At 29.8% G+C, this 26,457-nt stretch overlaps 1 protein-coding gene across 1 annotated transcript in view; it reads right to left on the bottom strand.

The window, feature by feature from the left end:
- Nucleotides 1-26,457, bottom strand: part of LOC145295931 (sphingosine-1-phosphate lyase-like) — a 74,435-nt gene that overhangs the window by 13,615 nt on the left and 34,363 nt on the right. The window contains exons 6-9 of the mRNA XM_080141814.1: nucleotides 19,411-19,562; nucleotides 11,499-11,598; nucleotides 7,975-8,089; nucleotides 6,460-6,581 (exon numbers count right to left, since the gene is read on the bottom strand). Coding sequence (XP_079997940.1) covers nucleotides 6,460-6,581; nucleotides 7,975-8,089; nucleotides 11,499-11,598; nucleotides 19,411-19,562 — 489 coding nt within the window. The remainder of the gene's footprint in view (nucleotides 1-6,459; nucleotides 6,582-7,974; nucleotides 8,090-11,498; nucleotides 11,599-19,410; nucleotides 19,563-26,457) is intronic.

Genomic DNA, 26,457 nt, shown 5'->3' with positions numbered 1-26,457 from the left:
CTTTACATATTCAAACTTTTTAATATATACATATGTACATAACCTTATGAACAGCACAGGGGGCCCGAGCAAAGCCGGGCAGAACTGCTAGTATATATATATATATATATATATAATACACATATATATAATTATTATATATATATATATAATACACATATATATAATTATTATATATATATACTATACATATATATATAATTATTATATATATATATACTATACATATATATAATTATTATATATATATAATACACATATATATAATTATATATATATATATATATATATATATATATATATATATATATAATACACATATATATAATACACACATATATAATTATTATATATATAATACACACACACATATATATAATACACATATATATGATTATCATATATATAATACACATATATATAATCATTATATATATAATACACACATATATATAATCATTATATATATAATACACATATATATATAATCATTATATATATAATACACATATATATATAATCATTATATATATAATACACATATATATAATACACATATATATAATCATTATATATATAATACACATATATATAATCATTATATATATAATACACATATATATAATCATTATATATATAATACACATATATATAATCATAATATATATAATACACATATATATAATCATTATATATATAATACACATATATATAATCATTATATATAATACACATATATATAATCATTATATATATAATACACATATATACAATCATTATATATATAATACACATATATATATAATTATTATATATAATACGCATATATATAATCATTATATATATAATACGCATATATATAATCATTATATATATAATACGCATATATATAATCATTATATATATATATAATACGCATATATATAATCATTATATATATAATACGCATATATATAATCATTAAATATATATAATACGCATATATATAATCATTATATATAATACGCATATATATAATCATTATATATATAATACGCATATATATAATCATTATATATATAATACACACATATATAATCATTATATATATAATACACACATATATAATCATTATATATATATAATACACATATATATAATAATTATATATATTACATATATATAATTATTACATATATAATACATATATCTAATTATTATATATATTACATATATATATATTTAGATAATTATATATATAATACATACATATATATAATTGTATATATATAATACTTATATATATAATTATATATATTTAATACATATATACATAATTATATATATAGTACATATATATATAATTATATATATAATACATATATATAATTATATATATTTTATACATATATATAATTATATATATTTAATACATATATATAATTATATATATTTAATACATATATATAATTATGTATATTAAATACATATATATATAATTATGTATATTAAATACATATATATATAATTATGTATATTAAATACATATATATATAATTATATATATTAAATACATATATATATAATTATATATATTAAATACATATATATATAATTATATATATTAAATACATATATATATAATTATATATATTTAATACATATATATATAATTATATATATATATATAATACATATATATAATACATATATATATAATACATATATATAATTATATATATATATGTATTATATATAAATGTATATATAATTATATATATAATACATATATATAGTACATATATATATATAATTGCATATATAATACATATATATAATTATATATATATTATACATATATATAATACATATATATATAATTGTATATATAATACATATATATAGTTGTATATATAATACATATATATAATTATATATATAATACATATATATATATATATAATTGTATATATAGTACATATATATAATTATATATATATAGTACATATATATAATTATATATATATAGTACATATATATAATTATATATATAAAATACATATATATATCATACACATATATATAATTATATATATAATTATATATAATACATATATATAATACACATATATATATAATTATATATATATAATTATATATAATACATATATATAATACATATATATATAATTATATATAATACATATATATATAATACATATATATATATAATTATATATAATACATATATAATACATATATATATATAATTATATATAATACATATATATATAATTATATATAATACATATATATATATAATTATATATAATATATATATATATAATTATATATAATACATATATATATAATTATATATAATACATATATATATAATACATATATATATAATTATATATATATTAAATATATATATATATACAGACACACACACACACATATACATATATATATAATTATATATATATATATGTATTAAAAGATGAGGTATGCAGTTACAGACATGAGAAAAGAAAACAGAAAAAAAGAAAGATATAAAATATAAACAATAGTTCATAAGTGAATTAAACAGCGTTTTAATGTTAATACATCTCCTCAGATCTGTGAGATCATCTTCATATTAAAATTGTTCAAAATTATATTCAACAGAAAAAAATGTTTAGCAAAAATATATAAATAAATAAGAATGATAACTTTGTACAAGATCGTAGCTATCGATATAAATATGTTATTGTCAAGAATCAACAGACATTACACCTGGGCCTAGGTGTCACTCATATCTATGCATGAAATACACTACGCTCTAAGCATAAATCATTTCTTTCTCCCATACCTTCACCTAGACAATAGGCATACTGGAATCAATTGAAGGAAAACTCAACCTAAAGTCACATGTACACTCTCATCTTCATATTTTATTTATAAAGCCTTACTGGTTCTTTGGTGAAAATCATACTAGAAAAAAGACTAACAAAAAAGAACGAAAAAAATTGGAATGTACATTCTTCTAAAATACACCCAAACCACTCAGTATAACATAGTAATATACACATTTATTTTATACTAGTGGAATGGAGGCGCCCGTCTCTGTCCGGGCGTAAAATATGCTTAAATATGATATTTTAATTTGTTCAAATTTCGTATTATTATTATAGAGTTGTGATTTCAAAAGTAAGAAAGAAGTATTTGATTGCCATCAGCTGGAACCGAAACTAAAACTGTAGCATTTAAAGCTGGTGACGTGAGCACTTTACGTATATGAACAGATTAAAAATTAAAAATAAACCAAGATGAATGTACAAAATGTATAACGATTTTTTTCAATTTTGACCCATATTTTAGAAACTATTTTTATAATTGTTTTTTTTTTTAATGATGTGTATGCTTATTGATTCGTATTTATTGCTTTGATTGATTCATCATATATATATATATATATATATATATATATATATATATATATATATATATATATATATATATATATACTTCAGAATAAAGTTATTTAGCAATCAGCTGGTATAGAAACCTGGGATTATTTTTATATATTTACCACGTAATTTGGATCTAACTTTTTTATATCCTTTTCTTCAATTTCCCTTGCTATATGACTTCTGATTAATCAATTATTTTGACTTTGATTTTCCATGTCTCACTGACTTTAGCAAATAGGGTACATACGTTTATAAATATTTGTTAATATTTTCTCCTCTGAAGAGATGGTAGACATCGAAACCCTATAGGTTAAGGAAATAAATGGACCTGACAACTGGCCACCACATTCATACAATTTAACACCATTAGATTATTTTCTTTGATGATATGTTAAGTTTCATGTTTCATTTGGAAGACATTTGATGTGTTATAGCCGAAATTGTGCTTAATTTAAAGTTTTATTTTATTTTAATTTAATTTTCACCCCAAACAAGGCACAGTGCCACTTTGAAGTAGGGGGCTACTATCGGGGACATAATTTGCAGGGGCACTATGAAAGGAGATGAGCAGCAAGATGCTTGTTCACATTGCACTAGAACTTCTGCATATCAGTACAGTTAGGAAAGCAGAATTCCGGAAGGGAGTTCCAAAGACTTGCAGTTCTGAGGAAGAAACTATTGGAGTAAAAGGCTTTCTTACACCTAGGGATCTTTACTGTAAAGGGGTGGGACTTAGTTGCTAATCGGGTTTGTTTGGGTAGTCACGTCGAGGAGGTACAAGTGCTTGTAGTTCGTCAGAGCATTCACCATTAAAGTATTTGTAGAACAGACAGAGAGATGCAACATTTCGTCGATGGGACAGAGGCTGAAGCCTAGATGACAGTTCAGGGCCTATCAGGTTAGGGACTCTCTTTTGAACCCTGTTCAGGAGTGAGAGACTAGTAGCAGATACACCAGCCCAAATGTGACAACAATACTCCATACATGGGCGAATGGTGGTCTTATGTAGGTACAGAATACTTTCAGGCATAAGTAATTTTCTAGTAGAGAGAGCCCACCTTCTTTGCAGCAGCCTTGGTAATGCTTTCCATGTATCTGTTCCAGTTTATGTTCCCTGTAAACGTTAGGCCGAGGAGTTTAAAAGAAGTACTTTCAGGTAATGTGCTCTTGGGCATTGCTATTGGTGGTAGAGAAGGTTTCTTGTAAGTATAGAATTTGTGAAAATTAGGCCGCTAGGTTATGTCATATACAAGTGAGTTGCAGGGGCCATATTACATACATGTAACTAATCAAATTTGTTAAATGTAATTAGAGACAATGAATAAAATATGAGGCTCTAAGCAAATGGGCATTTGCGAAGGAAGAGTTTTCATATTAATGTTAATGGTTAACAATGTTATGAGATTCGCTGCAGTGTTCGTTATGTTGTTCTGTTATTCCGTGCTTATTTATCCATTACTCAGTGCATCTCATTGTATGTCATTGTGTCCGGTGAAACAACTGGTACAATTTCTTTTTTTTTGTTTTACAAAGGGGTCACTACATATCGAAACTCACAGGCCACTCGAGGATAATGGTTAATGTGTATATTGTAGTCATTGTGACAGTTGCGCAATAATCATTTGGAGAAGGAATTTGGCATAATTAGATCATTTACGAGGATGGGTGAGCAAGAAATTGTTTACGTTGGACTTGAAGATAATGATATTGTAGTCAGCTGGAAAGCAGACCAGCGGAACAGAGTTCCATAGACGAGCAGTTCATGGAAAGAAACTTTGTTCATGGAATCAATGGTTAGGTTTAGGAAACAATAAAGAGTTAGGAAATTTATTGATAGTGATTTTGGCTAGACGAGTGTTTTTTTGTAAAAGATTGGCGAGGGGGGAACCATGGATTGGAGCTCTGGTCTTTTCTTGTCTTAGAGGTGTTCTGCAGAGTGTCACAATTTTCTACAAGAATATAAAGTGCCAGAACTGATTTTATCATCCCAACTGTTATTCGCCAAACCATAGGGTTTTGCTCTCGGTCATTGTTGAGATGACTTGTTCCCTGTTGGCTAAGGTATGTTTCTCAATCTGTGCAGTTCTAGGAAGTCCACTCTCGAACGCTTTTCCTTCTTATGCTTTAGAAAACAAAGTAGTTTATTGATAATCGCTTTGGGTGCCCACACCGGGGAATGCCGATGGCGCTACTCAGACATGCTTTGTAGGCCAGGGTGCTATTCCTTTGGATGTTGGTTTTTCAAAACCCACTTTCTCGACATTGTGTGAAACATTCCTGCCATGGGAAGGAGATAAACGTAATCTTTGCTGGGATGCAGTGTGGTTCAACCGAGTCTTAAGAGGTGCACTCTCCCAAGTATTACTTCTTTTTTTCTGGAGGAGTTTGCTTCATTGTCATGTATAGGTTTGGTGATACCCGGACTTTTAAAACAGGCGGCGACCATTTTGTATATTATGCAATATTAAGTGCACCCAAGGTGAGAATTGAAATATGAAAACACAGAGGTAGACAAATAGAAAAGGATATAAGATAAATAATGTGCAAGAAACCTTGACTTACTCCCTTGTTGGTGTTTGGGAGCCCGGTGCTAGACTCAAGGATATGTCATAGTATTAAGAAATATAATGATATGAATGAAGGTGGTTTAAATATGATTGGATGCTCCTCCTCGTCTGGCTGACTGGGGCTACCGACCCCTTGTCACCTTCTTTTGCACGCCACTGGGTTCGTTTATTACCAGACTCTGCACGTTTTCAGATACTTTTCCAGCCTACTAGAGTGTGCCCTCAATCCAACTCTCATATTAAACTAACCATGTCTAACCTTGATGTGGTGAGAAGCTGGTAGTGGAATCAAAACAAACTGTTCTTGATTATATGACTTTTATGAAGAAGAAACAGACGCATCCTCTTTTCTTGTGATTTTTGTGATCATGGGATTCTGAAGATATGTGGAGAAATGAAACAAAGAAATGCCAGATAGAAAACATATTACCTTCATTATAGTTTATTAATAGTCTTACCTCTACTTCACTTATTCCTTTCTTCAGTTTTTCTGTAGTTTGCATCAGTTGTTTCGCTTTCAGTAAATAACCTTCCTCTCCCAGGGCTCTCATAGCCACCCAAGAGGCAGCAATATTTCCACCTGCAATAAACAGATGAAAATGAATGGATAGTAGTAAAAATATCAACACGAAGAATTTAAATATTTGATATTCCATTTTTTTTGTTTCTGTCAGAACCATGTATTTTTGTGTGCTTTTTTTTTCAAACAGATGCTCGCCATTTTTTATGCGATGCGATATTGAGTGCACCCAAGGTGAGAGTTAAAATATGAAAACACAGAGGTAGACAAGTAGATAAGAATATACGATGAATAATATGCAAGTAAACTTGACTTACTCTCTTGTTAGTGATTATGAGCCTGGTGCTGAAACTAGAAGAGGGATTTGATGGGAAATACTCTCGTGTTGTGAATGCCACGCAAAAATGGCAGGCCAGTCTGACCATTTATATTGGACTTGAAAACCAGTTAGGAAAGGTATATATACCCGGTTTATAAATCCTCACCTGGGTAGAATACGACATATTTTTAGTTTCTAAAAATAGAAGGGTGCATTCTCCCATTGATCAATTAACTCCAAGAGAGAAAACTCCTATACTTTTCAAGAGAGATTACTGTTAAATATTCTGAGGCAACAAACGCTTTATTTATGCAGTCTACTTATGATGATCACGACAAAAACATGATGCGAAAAATAAATTTGTTACGTTTTTTTTAAAATATTTCTCCTTCTTTATTTACTTCCATTTCCCAGTTTTTTTTTTTTTACGCGTTAATATTATTTGCAATGAGTTTGCTTTGAATGTTTCGTCTGAAAACTCACTGTATTGTCCATGCAGCGTATTATTTACACCCCTATAAGGGAAACTGTAGTACTTTTTAGAAATAGATATCCAAGCAACTTTCAGTACTTACGTTACCAATTCTGAGTTTCACTGAAAACTTCCGACATGGAGTAATGTTAATGACTTTCAACGCAAGACTGAATGTATGTGAGTGTGTATGAGATTGAAGGAACATTCGATACAATATTTTAGTTTATAGCAAAAATATTTCATTTACTTTACAACATTAGATTTATAACGTAACATTTTACCATCAAATTGAATAACATCCGTTGAAACAGTTTTTCTTTTTTCGATATCGGTATCAATTTGTAATTGTGAACACAATACAGAAATAACCTAGTAAAAATGTATTTTATTTTTGAAAATAGTAACTCCCACGCAGTATAATTGTTGAAAAATTAGTGATTTATATTCAGAAATGAAATAATGAAAATCAGAGCAAGACTTATCAGACTAAATATACACGTAAAAGTGCTCGAGTCTCGTAGAAAACGAGAAATTATTAACGGACGAAGCATCTCGAGCTAATTTATTGTCAGAATGCAAATATCCAGGATTGTAAATCAATGTTCAGAATACAAAAATAACAAGGTTACTATAGAAACGAAGAAGTACCCAATACTTACCTGGCCGTGAACCAGCCATACTTGGAGAACCGTATAACCCACCTGGCCAGTTACTGTAGGAGTATATTTGGTAGCGACGAATATCTTCATTACGGTAGAGTATTAAACTGGAACCCTAGAGAAAAATATTATATTCGTTTAGTCAAAAAACGACGGTTGACAAAACGGAAAAGACAGAGTACACATTACGAAATCATTATTTTTTACGACGCCAAAACTGATTTTCCCATTGATATATGTATTTGTCACTTGGTTTTTTATTTCATTTCTTAAAATTAAGAGTCACTACATATCAAGGTCCAACGATTACGGATTTAAACAAAAATCTCATGTCAACCGACTTTTACAGAATCCATATACAATTAAAAATGTTTATTCGTACGTAAATAGCTTACTTAAAAGTATAAATAAAAACACTGATGTATAAATTATGATAATATATCTTTATTGTCAGTGGCGGTGAACGAGTCGGGGGTTGGTGATGAAGGAGGAATCACATTTGATTAAGTGCTTTCTCAGACCCAATCACCAGTCGACTATCGACTTGTATTTATTGTTATTTCATATAATGATTTGTGATACCCATATGCAAATGCTCATTCTGGGATTTCTCCTTCGCTGAAAATGTAGCCATATCGTCAAGGTGTTCGTTCAACATTGAGCTATTTTCGTCTCCAGCCAACGGTTGTGGGTATTATAACATTTGCAGGTGGTATTGAATCGATCAACAGTTATTTTATTTCCCACAATTGACCGTGTTGTGTTTCCTTCAGCCATAAACAATATTTTTTTCCAGCCATGTGTGTGCCTTTTTCAAATACATTTTCTACGCGTAAATTGACTAAAATTCCACTATCCAAATATTCAACAATAGCACCATGTAATCAGATTAGATTACAGTGCCAAATTGTCCAAAAAGGGAGAACTAAATGTATTTTTACTTATAAAATATTGTACGATTAAAAATTTTGATTCGTTCAAGTATAAGATCCTATATCTGATTGGCTAAAATATAAAATCATTCAGCAGTATAAAGATCCTAAACTCACTGAAGAACATTACATAACTAAGTCTGATTTGGGACTTTTTCTATTACATTCATGTTTTACATGATTTGGATTTTACACGACTAGCATGCGACCGCTGCAAGGAAACAGAAGTTACATTTTTCCATATACACGCATCTACTTCTACACAAACTACATACCTTCGTTCTTGCTAGAAAGTGGTATAAGCTAAGTAAAGATGGAAATTGGCATACCCAGATACCACTCCAACAACATTCAAGGAACGGGTATGAACTAGTATATACTATAAAGATTAAATTCGCATAAATAATCAGATGAACTCCAAAAAGAATTTGCGTTTAACATTAATTCTGAGATCACTAGTTATTTCTTATGATATACAGATATGTAACAAATTTGTTAAAAAGCTATTTCGAAACATTGTTTTATTTAATTCATGAGATCTACCGGAGCCTTCTGTAAACGGTAAAAAAGCATATTTATTAAGTCTGATTTCTCTGTTGACGTCAGATATTGTGGTCACGCACCTTCACTGATGCCACTACGGTCATACTGAAATCGAAAAGGTTATCATTAGGAATAAGCAAAATATTTTATAACTCAGCTGTCTGTGTTTTGTTTCGCTGCCAAGTGTATATATCGAGACAGTAACAAAAGTTTATTTTAGAAATTATATAGAATGAAAAGCTTATTGGATGACCGGTCACAGCGAATATATCACAGGTTCTATTTTGATGGGAACGGCATCCCGATCACTTAAAGCACGGGCCAAAACAGACCAACCCTGGTGTAGAATTTATATAGATTTTGCAGAGCCATTAAAGGATTAGTATGACCTAATTTTGGTGGAAAGCTTCACAAAGTGGCCAGAAATGCCTAGATGTAAAAGACCCACTAAAGAGATACTCATTAATTTCCCTCATTAATTATTTGCCTGGTTTGGAGTTGCCGAATGCTCAGTAAGTGACGACGGGACTCAATTTACGTCCACGAACTTCAAAGAGTTCTGTGAGACAAATTAAACATATCACAACAAATTAACACGTTGAAACGAGGATGCAAAAAATGCATGCGATACACCTACAAAAACAGCACTGTAACAGTTCCTATAGGTCTACAGAATCATACATAACCCTAATACACAATCAAGGTATTGCCAGCGGAGACTATGTACCAGTGAAAACCTGTTGTCAAAGCAAACAAAACTGAGAAGCATCTCTAATGTGTCTAAGAAACGCTATGAAAAGGTTTTCTACGAAACTTACAAAAAACAACGCATCTTCCTTGAAACCGACAGAAGAATCAGAAATATGGTGTACATTATTCAAGGTCCTAAAATCACGCATACAAGACATACAGGGTTTAAAACGGAATATTAGTTCGGACTTTGTTAACATAGGCATGGGAGTTGAGAACATTTGAAAATCTTTAAAAAAGTACTTGTTCGTGTTCTCTAAAATTTAAAATATTACTTTAGACAGTAATAAGTTTACATGACATAGAAATTAGAATCAGATATACAAGCAGCTATTTAGGATTGCTAGCTCATAAAAAATCAACACGTTTTGATAAATTTTAATTTAACTGTGAAAATTATAATTAAATTAATACCACCGTTTTAATGCCGTATTATATAAAAAAAAGTCTAAGCCATCATATGTAAAGTAAACTTTATTTATGTATTTATTTCCAAATGGTTTTGAATGTTTTGCATTCGTTATAATTAAATAATCGTTAGTTCTTTAAATTCATAATCTATTTTTTTGCTATATATGATTGCATTCTCTTTAAAAACATAGATGATTTTATTTAGACAGTAGCCAAAATATTTTTCTAATCAACAAATACTAGGTTATATTATTTGGAATATTTGGACTACTGTTCGCATCTTGAGTATTATTCTTTCGTCGTTTAGGCTAACACCACCTACGAACTTCTTCAGGTCTATTTTGCTGAACTTTGGCATCTTTCTGTCGAACTCGAAATGTACGTAACTTCAAATGAAACTCTGTATTTAATCCACTGAAGAAAGTTGGAGGTTACATCGGCCAAAGCGTTGTGAACATAACACTAAAGACGTGAAACGTTGTCCGAATGATACTAACAATGCAAGTTATCAACACTCGTCTTAAAAATTTTCAAAATAAATAAATAGCATGAGTTCGTTTTGCTCATCTTATATTCATTGCCGTACATTTTACCTTTACCCATAATCCGTGTTTGTCATCTTTTTGCTATTGCCGTTACCTCCTTGCTTTATGTCTACTCTAGTAGTTATACGGTCGAGTGTCACCTCTCTGCCCTCTGTAACAATGTATTTGATTAGTTTATAGTTATTACAAGCTAATGTATTTTGTATATATTTCAACAAATACTACTAAACTAGTTATTATATTGATTTAGTTACTAGTTTTAATTTTTTTTTATAACAAGTTTTTTTCCAATTAAAGAAAATATTTCCAAGTTGACTTGTAGAATTTCTTATCTATAACTTACCTTGGCACCGTAGCCGTATTTATGAATATCAGCAGACATGGATGTGACTCCTGGAAGACGGAAGTCAAAAACTGGAAGTGAATAGCCAAGTTTTTCTACCCTATCCAAAGAAAGAGAAAAGAGAACAAGTTTAAGAAAATACTATTACTAACACGATTATGCTAAAATGAATTTCCCCATTCGGAAAAACCAAGCATTTTTTTAGAGGTAATTCTTGAGGTTAATGAATGAAATATATAATACAGGGCCCTGTAAGAGAAGGGTTTAATACTGTTTTTTTTCCACTCTCAAACTAACGAATGGACGTCATAATAATTAAGGTTAAAAATATATGAGTAAAATAATCGTTGTCGTCGTCTTTCTCCATGTTATACGTATAATCCAAAAAGAAGATTTCCATGAGCCCAAGAAGTGAAAAATGTTAGAAACCTCATATATATATATATATATATAAAATGGTTATATCGATTAGTTTCCTTTATGTTAATCCAATAAAATTCAGGTGATTATTAAAGAGTGCTCAATGCAGGACTGGTATATAGTTTTTTTATACAAACATTATTGGCTACGTATGTGCTTACATGTTTCAGTGGACTTCAATTCAAGGATAACACTTCATCAGACATAAAAAGAATCGATATTGAAAAGTCAAAGTTACGTTAGTTTTTATAAGATATTAGGGTGTGGTTTACATTCTGAAAGGAAGTGGGTTGTATATTTTGTGAATGTGAGCTGTAGGTGTAGTGAATGAAAAGAGTAGGAGTGAGAGAGGAAGTGGGAAGTACAGTTCTGTGTGGTTAAGTTGTCGCAGTAAGGTGTTAGTATTCTTTTAACTTGGCGGTTGTTTATTGGTCTAAGTTTTCGCTTTGATCTGAAGTTATATATTATATTCTTACCATCGCTACTTCCCAATTTTAGGTTTTTATGGTTGCTTTTTTTATTTTCTGATGGTGAATTCATCTTACCTATTGACAAGTTTAATTTATTAATTTATTAATTAATTTATTTTTTATTCTATCCACCGCTTTTTTATCCGTTCATTTGTTTCTAGTTTTCAAATTCTTTAATTATTTATTTGTTTATTTATAAGATATATGTTCATATAGTCAAATTAACAGTTAGTTATACAGATATATGGGCTTATATATACGATTTAAATGAATAAAGTTGGTATACCGGTAGTTATATTGTCTTCTCCACCGCGGTGTTTGAGGTAATTATCCTGGCAAGAACACAACTAAAGATCATAAATTATACTTTACAATACTTTATTGTTACGCAGGATACTCAAATAAGAAATATTAAGATTTCCATTATCCGCCGAGTTCTAAAGAAAGGTGTTCTTCTCATCAGAGGAAAGATATTAGCAAATGAATATTATAGGAAAGCCACGAATTTGGTGGTAATGACATGAATTGAAACTGCATCATATGAAAACCAGTCATATGCACAAAAAAGTTTTTTACTACAAAGAATTCATGGAATGGAGGAAAGAATCCATTACTGACAAACGGAAATAAAAAAATTAAAGATTAAAAATCCAGATGTTTGGATATTTCCAAGGCGAAATCATCATGAGAATCAATGTTCTTTTAAGACTTTTTAGAAGACATACAGCCAAGTTAAAAATCCAAAATGTGCGTATTCCAAGTCTGCAAAAAGTTCCCGTTTGCGAGGACAGAGGATTTCTTTCGAATAGTTACTTTTTCACTTAGAAATAGCAGAACCGGCGTCACGAATGCTTCCATGACCAGTTAAATATTTAGAAATGACGGAAAACTTGATTTCCAAAATACTGTTACGTTATCTAACATGAATAGCACCACTGTAAACGGGTGTATACGTTTCGTGTTTGTTTGTGACGTGTCATAAATGTGTTAATATCTATTAGTGGTTCTTCACTTTCTGAACACAAGTTATGTTGTTGTGTGGTATGTATTACCTGTTTTATGTTTCGTGATCGTCTAATGTTCATATGCGTGCGCGTATATGTCCTATGTGTATCGTCGACATACCTTTATCTTTTCTGCTCACTGAGTCTGGTCCATCCTGACTTCATCTTGTTCTTGGAGGGGGCTGGAACCTGTTGGACGAAAGACATTCACTCCAAGAACGCTGGTTGGTTTTCATATTAATTTTTTTCCGGGATGTCGCGCAGATGAAAATGGAAAGTGAGTTTCTTTGCTTGTGGTCTTAAGAGTCTACATTGAGAGATACGCCACTCTCTCACAAAAGGGGAGCAGAGACAACCGTAAAGCCCAACCGCTCTGCTTAACGTCGAAATTCCAACTCTTCTGAACTCCAGCTCATCTGATCACGTGACTCACATGTAGATCCTATCAGCTGACCAGAGCTTCCGGTAAATTTGTCTACGATCTAGCTTTGTCATATGTTGACAGGTTTTATGAAAACATCATCATATCCATCTGTTGTCTACCTTTCCAGTTAGATAGATAGATAGATCGAGCTGGAGAGATAGCTAGATCGATAGATAGATAAATAGCTACAATGTTAGATAACGATCGATTTGAGATGATTTATTCTGTTCTGCATATTTCATAACAATACAACGGAAGGAAAACAAACCCAATGGAAATTATAAAAAAGGTTGTTTCATTGTGCCCAGACAGATTGCCCTTAAAAATAATAATAATAATAATTATTATTATTATTATTATTAGTGGTAGTAGTAGTAGTAGTATTAATGGTAGTAGCAGTAGTAAATATTAATATTTATATTCGCTTTAAGTTTACAGAAGCTTTTGGCTTGTAAACCTATTTTGACTTTTTGATTTTGTTTATACCTCTTCTTAGTTGAGCTTTACGATCCTCCCGCACATGTTCGACAAGGAATATTTTTTCTGCTGAAAAGATTATTATCACCACTAGAAAGGCATACATCCAGAAATTCGATCAGTCCTTAAACACTTTCCTTTAAAACGTAAGATTGAAAGCTCACCATTACGGTCTGAACTCCAATAACAAAAATAAAGCTCCTATTTCTACGGATGATCTATCACACTCAGATCCCTAAAAGATACACTCGCGATTAATTCGTACAGGAAGCAGAAGCAGATTAAAAGGAGAGTGGCGAATTTTTACGGATTAAAAACAACATGACACCTACGTCACAATCCCCACGTCAATGACTTTGAAAACTCTATGATAAGGAGGATCAAATTTAAAAAACAAAAATACTCCAAACCCAATTACTAGAAAAATAAAATGTCTAAAAAGTCAAATCCAAATCACATAATTTTGTCCCAGCTGATAAGACAAGAAACTAAAAACTTGATTACCCCACTTATAAAAAGCTCATATAGGAGTTAAACAAATCATACAATGTCGTACCCCTACTACTTTGGATAATACCAATAGTGATGCTAAAAGTTTTTTTATAATCGATGAATATCAATAATTTAGAGCTCAATTTCCATGACACCCGCTATTAAATTAATTTGCGCATCTAGTTCTCATATAGTTGCAGTGAGTAAAAAAAATCTTAAATAGAATTATCTAGTTCTAATATAGTTGCAGTGAGTAAAAAAAATCTTAAATAGAATTATCCCTTCTGTAAAGAAAGAAGTATGCTTCCCACTTTGGCAAAACTCTGACTCAGTAATTAATTGCTTCGCAAGTCTTAAACATAAGCAGAGGTTAAGCTTTATAATTTTTGACATTAATAACTATTACCAGTCAATTTTACCTATCATTTTAAATAAGGCTCTCATCTTTGCAAAACGTAACTCAGATTTGGAAATTAAATTAATTTTCATAGCAAGACAATCCGTGATACACTTTGACAATAAGTGACATATTGTAACTAGTTATATAGTAAGGTTCGGTATGATTTAGTTTGTTTTACAACATAACTATCTTTATTTAATAGGCAACAAAATTTTAGAATGTAATCCTACAGGTAAAGCCATTATTTATATTTTACGTTACATTGCATTCTTCCAAGAAAACATTGCTCTTTAGCATTGGTAATACGCATTATTCTTAACATGATTGACACCCCGTCTCTGTTTTACTTGACCAGCCGATTTATCGGATTGGGCCGCTCTGCTTTCACATCTAGCCGAAGTAAGGACCAAAGTGAAAGAATAGCTCAGCCATTAGGATCCCATCGTACAGCATCACGGATCGTTTTCACGGTTTGTTTTACAACCGTATGTATGAGGTTACATTCGTCGAATTTCTGACCATGCTAGCATGGCAAGAGTAGTAAGATCCAGTGGTAAATCTGGTCGTAGTAGCGATGAAGCAGCAACCGTTTTTTATTGTTGGTATTATAGCAACTGTATCCATGTTCCTCTGTAACCGTAAGAATGCAAAGAATAAATAAAAATGTCAATAACATGCTTTTTCAATATCATCATGCTCTTTGATGTTTCATTATTTTACAGCATTATATAGTTATCCATTATTGTTGACGTTTCCATCACCTGATCCATGGTTTCAAAATAGATGTTTGTGCCGAAAAAGCTCGTCTATAAACGAGAACTATATTTCTCTTTTTCTTTTCATCTTTACGTTTCACCTCTGACTGCATATGCTGATACGTAATCCTGATTCTAATATCAAACTTCTAAAGGAATTTTCTACTTTTCTACTTACTCTAGGCTAATGTAAAAAATACCGTTTTCAACATTATTTTTTACACACTCGCATTCAATCTTGCTACAATAACTTAATAACCAAACCATAAGATTAAAGTCGCGTCTTAAGAATATACATTGCTGTGCAATTTTTTTTTATAAGATAACTAATTAGAAAATGAAAAGAAAAAAATGACAAGCTTCATTAGAATCAAATGAAACTTCCTGAAGTTCTGAGGGAATAATTAGCGATCATTATGATTGTAGATTTATTCATAAGTAGCAGATTACTTGAAAAAAACGGTATTGTTTTGAACACCGTTAGTACCAGGAGACATTCGTATGAGTCAGTGAGTACAGAAATCGATCATACGCATACGGACAATTATGGAACACGAATACCTTAGCAACAATATTTTTTTTTTATATCATCATTTTACTACCTTTCTTCTTCTTGACGTTATACGCTTCTGCAAACTTACGCGTATCTGCAAGTAAACCGACATAATTGACACCATTGCTTTGACCATTGTTAAACAGGCACGGTACTTCCCGAGATTCATTGAATGTGTACTAGTGATGGTTATAGATATCTAGATAGATGTCTAGGTAGATAGGTATATTGAGAAACGTTGAGCATGTGTATACTCTTGCGATATATCATCGTTTTAGGACCAACACGTCTGTTTTCTGTGTGATCGATCGAAGTAAAGAATACGAATCTTTTTTAAAATGATGTGTACCATTCCTAGGGGTAAGATATCTAGAAATAAATTACATAAATCAAATATATACACACACATATGCATGCATATATATATATATATATATATATATATATATATATATATATATATATATAGATAGATAGATAGATAGATAGATAAAAATTAACAAACCCCGAGATTCATGTTGCCTGTTTTACCTATTGCATTTGTTGGATTTAAAATATATTGGTCCACACACAAATAAATAACATCTATATATATATATATATATATATATATAGATGTTATATATACATATTTATATATATATATATATTATTATATATTACTAGCAAAAGTACCCGTTGTTGACTGGGTTCAAAAACAGCCTACAGAAAATGGATTCTGATTTATGAAAGTATGATAGGTTATGAAAAGGGAGGGTTGTAAAGAGATAGCTTCGAATTTGGGGGTATCAAGACCAAAGCAAAATATGATGAAAGTAAAAAGAAAATAGATAAACCCCATAATTTATTGTACCATACCTGTTCACACTGAAACACTTATCACAATATTCTGTGAATCTATATTAAAACACCTTGTTAAACTTTGTGACATATTTCCATTCTATGGAGATCAGGCGCGAACGAACACCCCATAATTTTATTATACCATATTTCTTAAACTGAAACATAATTATCAAAGTATACTTACGCAGATAGATATGAAAAGTCTTTATTAAAGTTTGTGCCTATTTCCATTCTATGGAAGCCAGGCGCGAACGCAGACCCACAATTTATTATACCGTCCCTATTTAAGTTAAAATATACTTATCAAAGTATTATTATGTACATCTATATCAAAAACACTTGTAAACTTTTTTTTTAAATTTCTAAATTTTTTATTTCCATACTTTGTGGACCAGGCGCGTACGCAGACTCCACAATTTTAATGAATCATCATTATGCCAGATCAAACATACCAATTCCTGTGTCTCGATACATTTTCTATCATTATATGTGATCAGTTTTCTATAATAGTCAACCATATAGGAGCCTATTCGTGATCAGACACACACACAGACGTTCAGCTTTATATATATACAGGGTGTCCTAATAAAATGTATACACTCTTTAAATGGCCATGAAACCAACATTTATTATAAGAAAGAAAAGTTTCATACATCAATATACTGTAAAAAAAAACAAAAAAAACTATAGAAACCAGCTAATTATCGAAGTGTTCAAATTATTGTCCATTGTGGTGCATGAACAGGTGAAAACGCTCACTGATTGAATCGAAACGTTTCTAATCAGTTCAATTGGTATGTTAACACCTTCTTTCAATGGGTGCTTTCAACTCATTCATTGGAGCTGTGTTTAACATGCCTCCACCCATTCCCACCCTCAAAATCCAGCGGGGGAGTCAATCTTCTGAGCATGGACAGTACTCAGTACTTCCTCTTCGTCGTAGCTATCTGTTTCGCCGGTGACTACCAAGATATGATCTTACGTCATGATGATAGTGGGGACGTTGTATAGCGTATTCCTGTAGCAAGTTGAGATAATTTAAAGAGTGTATACATTTTATTGAGACACCCTGTATATATATATATATATATATATATATATATATATATATATATATATATATATATATATATAATATATACATATAATTTTCAAATGTGAGATTATATAATAATTTCCACAGCCAAACAGCGTCGTAGCTCATGATGCTGTCATGGCTCTTGTAAGCTGTGACGTTGCTTGACTGCGGAAATAGTTATATATATATATATATATATATATATATATATATATATATATATATATATATATATATATGTGTGTGTGTGTGTGTGTGTGTGTGTTTATGTGTGTGTGTGTTATGTTGTTGGGAACGCAAGAAATTATTAGTTATTTATCTGTCTGTCGCTCTATTTATATATCTATTTGTATTATCGATATATCTCTCGATCTAGTTTGTGAATTTCTGCATTTATCCATCTCGATCGAGCAAGATAAACATTAGATGAAATATGAAGATGTTTTCATAAAAGTTACCAAAATATTATTGAGCTTAAATATAGACAAGTGTCACTGGAAGCATCTGATCAACTGAAGGAATTATGTGTGGGTCACGTGGTTCTAGTTAGCTGAGAAGAATAATTGGAGTTGGAATTTTGATTTGGAAGAGAGGGGTCGAGTTAAGAGAGAGATTATGCGTGTGTGTGTGTGTGTGTGTTTGTGTATGTGTGGGGGGGAGGGTGTAATGGAGATGTTAGTGTACTAAAACTAAGTAAACATAGTTCAATGCTATTAAACTTTCTTTGTTGGAGCAGTTTCGCTTCGTTTATTCTCCATTTTGTACCCTTCCCCTGTTAAGTCAATTTTGCACCTGCTATTAATTAAGAATTTAGAAATGAGGGCAAATTTAACGAAAGTAATAAACAACTTACGTTTATCTAGAATATGTAGACCGGAGAATTTTTTCCATATCAGTTTACTTTTTAAACTAAATATTTCTGTGTGTTTGTGTGTGTGTGTGTGTGTGTGTGTGTGCGCGCGTGCGCGTGTTTTTGTTTACGTGAAGTATACATACCATGGCAGCATGAATCCACCAAAACAGGCATCTACATGTAAAGGTAATCCAGTTTGAACAGCAAGGTAAGAGAGTTCCGCAATAGGGTCAACAATCCCATGGCAAAATTGGGGAGCTGAACCAACTAGAAGAATAGTGCTCTTTGTTATGGCCTGCGAGAAGAGGAAGAAGAAGAAGAAGAAGAAGAAGTAGAATAATAATAATAATAATAGTAGTAGTAATAGTAGTAGTAATAGTAATAATAATAATAGTAGTAGTAATAGTAGTAGTAGTAATAGTAGTAGTAGTAGTACTACTACTACTACTACTAATAATAGTAATAATAGTAATAATCATCATCTAGGATATGAAGTTACACACAAATAAACTCATTCAATCAAAGAGACCGGACGCGATAATCGTTATTATTATTTTGACTCTCGAGTATATATCAGTTAATTTTTAATATGCTTTTATATAGAGTGATATGGTTCTGGATTGATTAACTGTGTCTGTGTCGGATATATACTCGAGAGTCAAAATAATGCTAAGAATATTCTATTGCCATAGCCCTAGTTATTACATATAATTTGCTCAAGTACGGAGAAGGGTTCGTAGAATCTGACGAAGAACTTAACATGACACCAAAGGGATGTCGCATTAAATAGGCAGTAGTTTTGGGTTATCCTTGATCACAGTCGATTCATTTAGTTTATATTTTTAGATTCATTTAGTTTATTTATATCTATTTCATAAATGCGACGTGGCAGATAGTTAGCGTTTCCTTATTATCTTTTTACGAAAATATTATTTACATAAACATTATATAATTCAAGGATTAGTAAAATAGTATATCCAGGGTTCTTTCTATAACCGTTGTAAATCACTCTATCAGTTTAATCGGTGAATTTTATGTAGATGGAGCGTCGAAAGATTCCTAAGATATCGCGTTCACAACGATATCGTTTTATAGTCACTTGACACCGTTGGCCTTCCATCGATCCTCGAATCAATAGCATCAACCGGTGTGAGGTCCTGACTGAATTTCCCTGTCCAAATGTTAAGGCGCTTATATGGGATGCGACGTGCCGACACTTTTGCATCCTTGTCAGCAACAGAATCAGCGACAAACACTAGACATGAAGCAGCATCAGCAGAGAGGTGGTCATGGCTCAATGGTTAACGTTGCTCAACCCAGTTCGTGCCACAGAAACACTTTCACTTAAGAACGTTGGCAACCTTAATGTAATCCCTCTCGTAAGTACTTAATTTCCTTTAAGAAAGAATTCTTAATAGAATGCTATTGGGGAAACGAATGCTAACAAAAAAAAAATCACTATCATGAATAATGCTCAACAACAGCAACAACAAAAAAAAAATCACAAAACAAGCAGCATCAGCAAAGAACCATGCGAAAAAAAATATGTCGGTTTTCTCAACAGATTTGTGTCTAAAAACAGTCGGAATGAGGCGATAGTACGCGTCATGCGAAACTTCATTAAGGGCCTGTATCTATTATGAAGCACCACACTGAGGATTATCATAAATTGATTTGGTTTTACGAGCATCTCTCTATCGACACAGAGAATACCTCAAGTCTCAAGTCTTCCTGACATTTTCGTATTGGTTTGAAAAAATTACATTATATTAATTAACTTGTTCTTGAATATGTTTTATTGATAAACTACATCAGATCATTGTTTTTAATTTGTTTTTGTAAAAGGGAAACCGCTTATTTCTTTATCACTACTAGTTTCTTTTAAAATATAAAATTAATTCAAATAATATAACAGATAAAACGTTACATCAGAAAAGAAAGAGATAGTAATGCGTGGGAGGACAATATCTCAAGCAAAGATTGAAAATATAATGCAATTTAATTATAAAACACATATTCGTGAAAAACGTAGACAGAAGTGAAAGTGCTCTCTCTCTCTGTCCAAGGTATGATTCCCGAATAATCGAGTAATTAAAAAAAAAAAACCTTCTTAAATCCTAAAACAAAATAAAAAAATATTTGGTCTAAAACCAATCGTACTCGTTCGTTACTCATGCAAAAAAAAAGTGTACAGTACAACAGATCGAACTCCAGGAAACCCTACCTAATGTTGCCAGAGAAAACCGAAACTCTAGGTAAGTTGAGCCAGCTCCATACAAAGCGGAAGTTTCTAGGGAATATTAAAGCACCCAATTCATCAGGGGGAGATGACAATGCTAGGTTTTGCAGTTCTTGCAGAGAGTTGTCGCCATACTCCTTGGTATTCCCTAATGGTAACCCATCTGGTAATGATCAGACTCGCTGCTTTATCACTCAGTGTTGGCGTAGTCTCATTCCATCACCACAGGACTTTCCACCTTGGCTCCAAACTTGCTTGTGCAGTTTAGGTGCAGTATTTGTTGTGCATCAGATAGACACCCTCTGAACCTCCAATACTCATGTGCAGTGGAGCGAACCAGCGACGACTGGCAGCAGAGGAGGCCGCAGCTTCTGGCCGAAAGTAATCTCAGTGAGGTAAACAGTCGCCCTATCATGTCCGCTACTACGCCTTCTCTGATGTAATGCTCTGTCTGTTCAACTATCGTTATCCAACCAAGTTTTACATCTTCATTTTGAGGGGATAGTATAGTATATGTTCTATTGCCATGAAATTATCCACCCTATTCTCTTGGGGTTAGTATAGTATACGTTCGGGTATCACTTCCTCCTTTTTATTGTTGGTAATGTAGTATCTGTTCTGTGGTTATAATGAGATTTTTCTTTGTTCCTTTTGAGCGTGAAGAGTATAGTATTAGCTCTTATGTAGTGATGATATACTGTAAGAATTGAAATTGATTTGACTTACCGGGGGTGGGTCGGAGGGAAGAAAAGACACTGAACTGCTGTTTTGCCGTTACTGAGAAACTGGGTGTATATTTCCTACCAAGTTAAATAGACATTCTAATCTCGTTGGAAATCACGTTGGAATTCTCGCCACTGAGAGTTAGTATGTATAAAATGAGTTGTCTCACTACGGGTTAGTGATTAGTTAAGAAGCTAGTTACCTAGTTTGCTAGTCGGTTGGCGTCTCTTAGACTAATCACCTCGTTACTGTTGTTCGGCAAACGTTACCAGTTAATTGTTACCTTTACAAGGAAAGAAAAGACTGCTTATAAGCAACATCACAATTTTGTTGCAAGCTCTTACTGCACCTTTTCTTACAACCCCCTCTTCTTGTTGGTGAAATAATCCCGACAATACTGCTCACATGAATTATTTTCTTCTGTTTTTTAGAGAGAAGAGATAGGAGAAATAAAATTATATATATATATATATATATATATATATATATATATATATATATATATATATAGTAATTTATAAAATATATATGGCGATTAAGCCACACTGAATATTCCGATTTGATAATGCAAAAATTGCGAATTTTAATAGCATATTTTTGCCAATCAGATTAATGAAAATAGAAAAACCAATCAAATTAATGAAAATAGAAAAAGCAATCAGATTAATGAAAATAGAAAAACCAATCACATTAATGAAAATAGAAAAACAAATTAGATTAATGAAAATAGAAAAACCAATCAGATTAATGAAAATAGAAAAACCAATCACATTAATGAAAATAGAAAAACCAATCACATTAATGAAAATAGAAAAACCAATCAGATTAATGAAAATAGAAAAACCAATCAGATTAATGAAAATAGAAAAACCAATAACATTAATGAAAATAGAAAACACCAATCAGATTAATGAAAATAGAAACAACAATCACATTAATGAAAATAGAAAACACCAATCAGATTAATGAAAATAGAAACAACAATCACATTAATGAAAATAGAAAACACCAATCAGATTAATGAAAATAGAAAAAACAATCAGATTAATGAAAATAGAAAAAACAATCAGATTAATGAAAATAGAAACACCAATCAAATCAATGAAAATAGAAAAAGCAATCACATTAATGAAAATAGAAAAACCAATCACATTAATGAAAATAGAAAAACCAATCAAATTAATGAAAATAGAAAAAGCAATCAGATTAATGAAAATAGAAAAACCAATCAGATTAATGAAAATAGAAACAACAATCACATTAATGAAAATAGAAAACACCAATCAGATTAATGAAAATAGAAAACACCAATCAGATTAATGAAAATAGAAACAACAATCAAATTAATGAAAATAGAAAAACAATCAGATTAATGAAAATAGAAAAACCAATCACATTAATGAAAATAGAAAAAACAATCAAATCAATGAAAATAGAAAAACCAATCACATTAATGAAAATAGAAAAACAAATCACATTAATGAAAATAGAAAAACCAATCAGATTAATGAAAATAGAAACAACAATCAGATTAATGAAAATAGAAAAACCAATCAGATTAATGAAAATAGAAAAAGCAATCAAATTAATGAAAATAGAAAAAGCAATCAGATTAATGAAAATAGAAAAAACAATCAGATTAATGAAAATAGAAAAACCAATCAGATTAATGAAAATAGAAAAAACAATCAGATTAATGAAAATAGAAAAACCAATCAAATCAATGAAAATAGAAAAACCAATCAGATTAATGAAAATAGAAAAACCAATCAGATTAATGAAAATAGAAAAACCAATCAAATCAATGAAAATAGAAAAACCAATCAAATTAATGAAAATAGAAAAAGCAATCACATTAATGAAAATAGAAAAAACAATCATATTAATGAAGATAGAAAAACCAATCAGATTAATGAAAATAGAAAAAACAATCAGATTAATGAAAATAGAAAAACCAATCAGATTAATGAAAATAGAAAAAACAATCAGATTAATGAAAATAGAAAAACCAATTAAATTAATGAAAATAGAAAAACCAATCAGATTAATGAAAATAGAAAAACCAATCAGATTAATTAAAATAGAAAAACCAATCAGATTAATGAAAATAGAAAAAACAATTAGATTAATGAAAATAGAAAACACCAATCAGATTAATGAAAATAGAAAAACCAATCAGATTAATGAAAATAGAAAAAACAATCAGATTAATGAAAATAGAAAAAACAATCAGATTAATGAAAATAGAAAAAAACAATCAGATTAATGAAAATAGAAACAACAATCAGATTAATGAAAATAGAAAAACCAATAAGATTAATTAAAATAGAAAAACCAATCAGATTAATGAAAATAGAAAAAAACAATCAGATTAATAAAAATAGAAAAACCAATCAGATTAATGAAAATAGAAAACACCAATCAAATTAATGAAAATAGAAAAACCAATCAAATTAATGAAAATAGAAAAACCAATCAGATTAATGAAAATAGAAAAACCAATCAGATTAATAAAAATAGAAAAAACAATCAAATTAATGAAAATAGAAAACACCAATCAAATTAATGAAAATAGAAAAACCAATCAAATTAATGAAAATAGAAAAACCAATCACATTAATGAAAATAGAAAAAACAATCAGATTAATGAAAATAGAAAAAAACAATCAGATTAATAAAAATAGAAAAACCAATCAGATTAATGAAAATAGAAAAACCAATCAGATTAATGAAAATAGAAAAACCAATCAGATTAATGAAAATAGAAAAAACAATCAGATTAATGAAAATAGAAAAAACAATCAAATTAATGAAAATAGAAAACACCAATCAAATTAATGAAAATAGAAAAACCAATCAAATTAATGAAAATAGAAAAACCAATCAAATTAATGAAAATCGAAAAAACAATCAGATTAATGAAAATAGAAAAAAACAATCAGATTAATAAAAATAGAAAAACCAATCAGATTAATGAAAATAGAAAAACCAATCAGATTAATGAAAATAGAAAAACCAATCAGATTAATGAAAATAGAAAAACCAATCACATTAATGAAAATAGAAAACACCAATCAGATTAATGAAAATAGAAACAACAATCACATTAATGAAAATAGAAAACACCAATCAGATTAATGAAAATAGAAACAACAATCACATTAATGAAAATAGAAAACACCAATCAGATTAATGAAAATAGAAAACACCAATCAGATTAATGAAAATAGAAACAACAATCAAATTAATGAAAATAGAAAAACAATCAGATTAATGAAAATAGAAAAACCAATCACATTAATGAAAATAGAAAAAACAATCAAATCAATGAAAATAGAAAAACCAATCACATTAATGAAAATAGAAAAACCAATCACATTAATGAAAATAGAAAAACCAATCAGATTAATGAAAATAGAAACAACAATCAGATTAATGAAAATAGAAAAACCAATCAGATTAATGAAAATAGAAAAAGCAATCAAATTAATGAAAATAGAAAAAGCAATCAGATTAATGAAAATAGAAAAAACAATCAGATTAATGAAAATAGAAAAACCAATCAGATTAATGAAAATAGAAAAAACAATCAGATTAATGAAAATAGAAAAACCAATCAAATCAATGAAAATAGAAAAACCAATCAGATTAATGAAAATAGAAAAACCAATCAGATTAATGAAAATAGAAAAACCAATCAAATCAATGAAAATAGAAAAACCAATCAAATTAATGAAAATAGAAAAAGCAATCACATTAATGAAAATAGAAAAAACAATCATATTAATGAAGATAGAAAAACCAATCAGATTAATGAAAATAGAAAAAAACAATCAGATTAATGAAAATAGAAAAAACAATCAGATTAATGAAAATAGAAAAACCAATCAGATTAATGAAAATAGAAAAAACAATCAGATTAATGAAAATAGAAAAACCAATTAAATTAATGAAAATAGAAAAACCAATCAGATTAATGAAAATAGAAAAACCAATAAGATTAATTAAAATAGAAAAACCAATCAGATTAATGAAAATAGAAAAAACAATTAGATTAATGAAAATAGAAAACACCAATCAGATTAATGAAAATAGAAAAACCAATCAGATTAATGAAAATAGAAAAAACAATCAGATTAATGAAAATAGAAAAAACAATCAGATTAATGAAAATAGAAAAAAACAATCAGATTAATGAAAATAGAAACAACAATCAGATTAATGAAAA

Source organism: Euprymna scolopes, chromosome 16, assembly GCF_053919585.1.
Source record: "Euprymna scolopes isolate OS-2025 chromosome 16, ASM5391958v1, whole genome shotgun sequence".
Lineage (NCBI taxonomy): Eukaryota > Metazoa > Mollusca > Cephalopoda > Sepiida > Sepiolidae > Euprymna > Euprymna scolopes.
The sequence above is the reverse complement of the archived record's forward strand: the minus strand, read 5'-3'. Positions and strand labels throughout refer to the sequence as shown.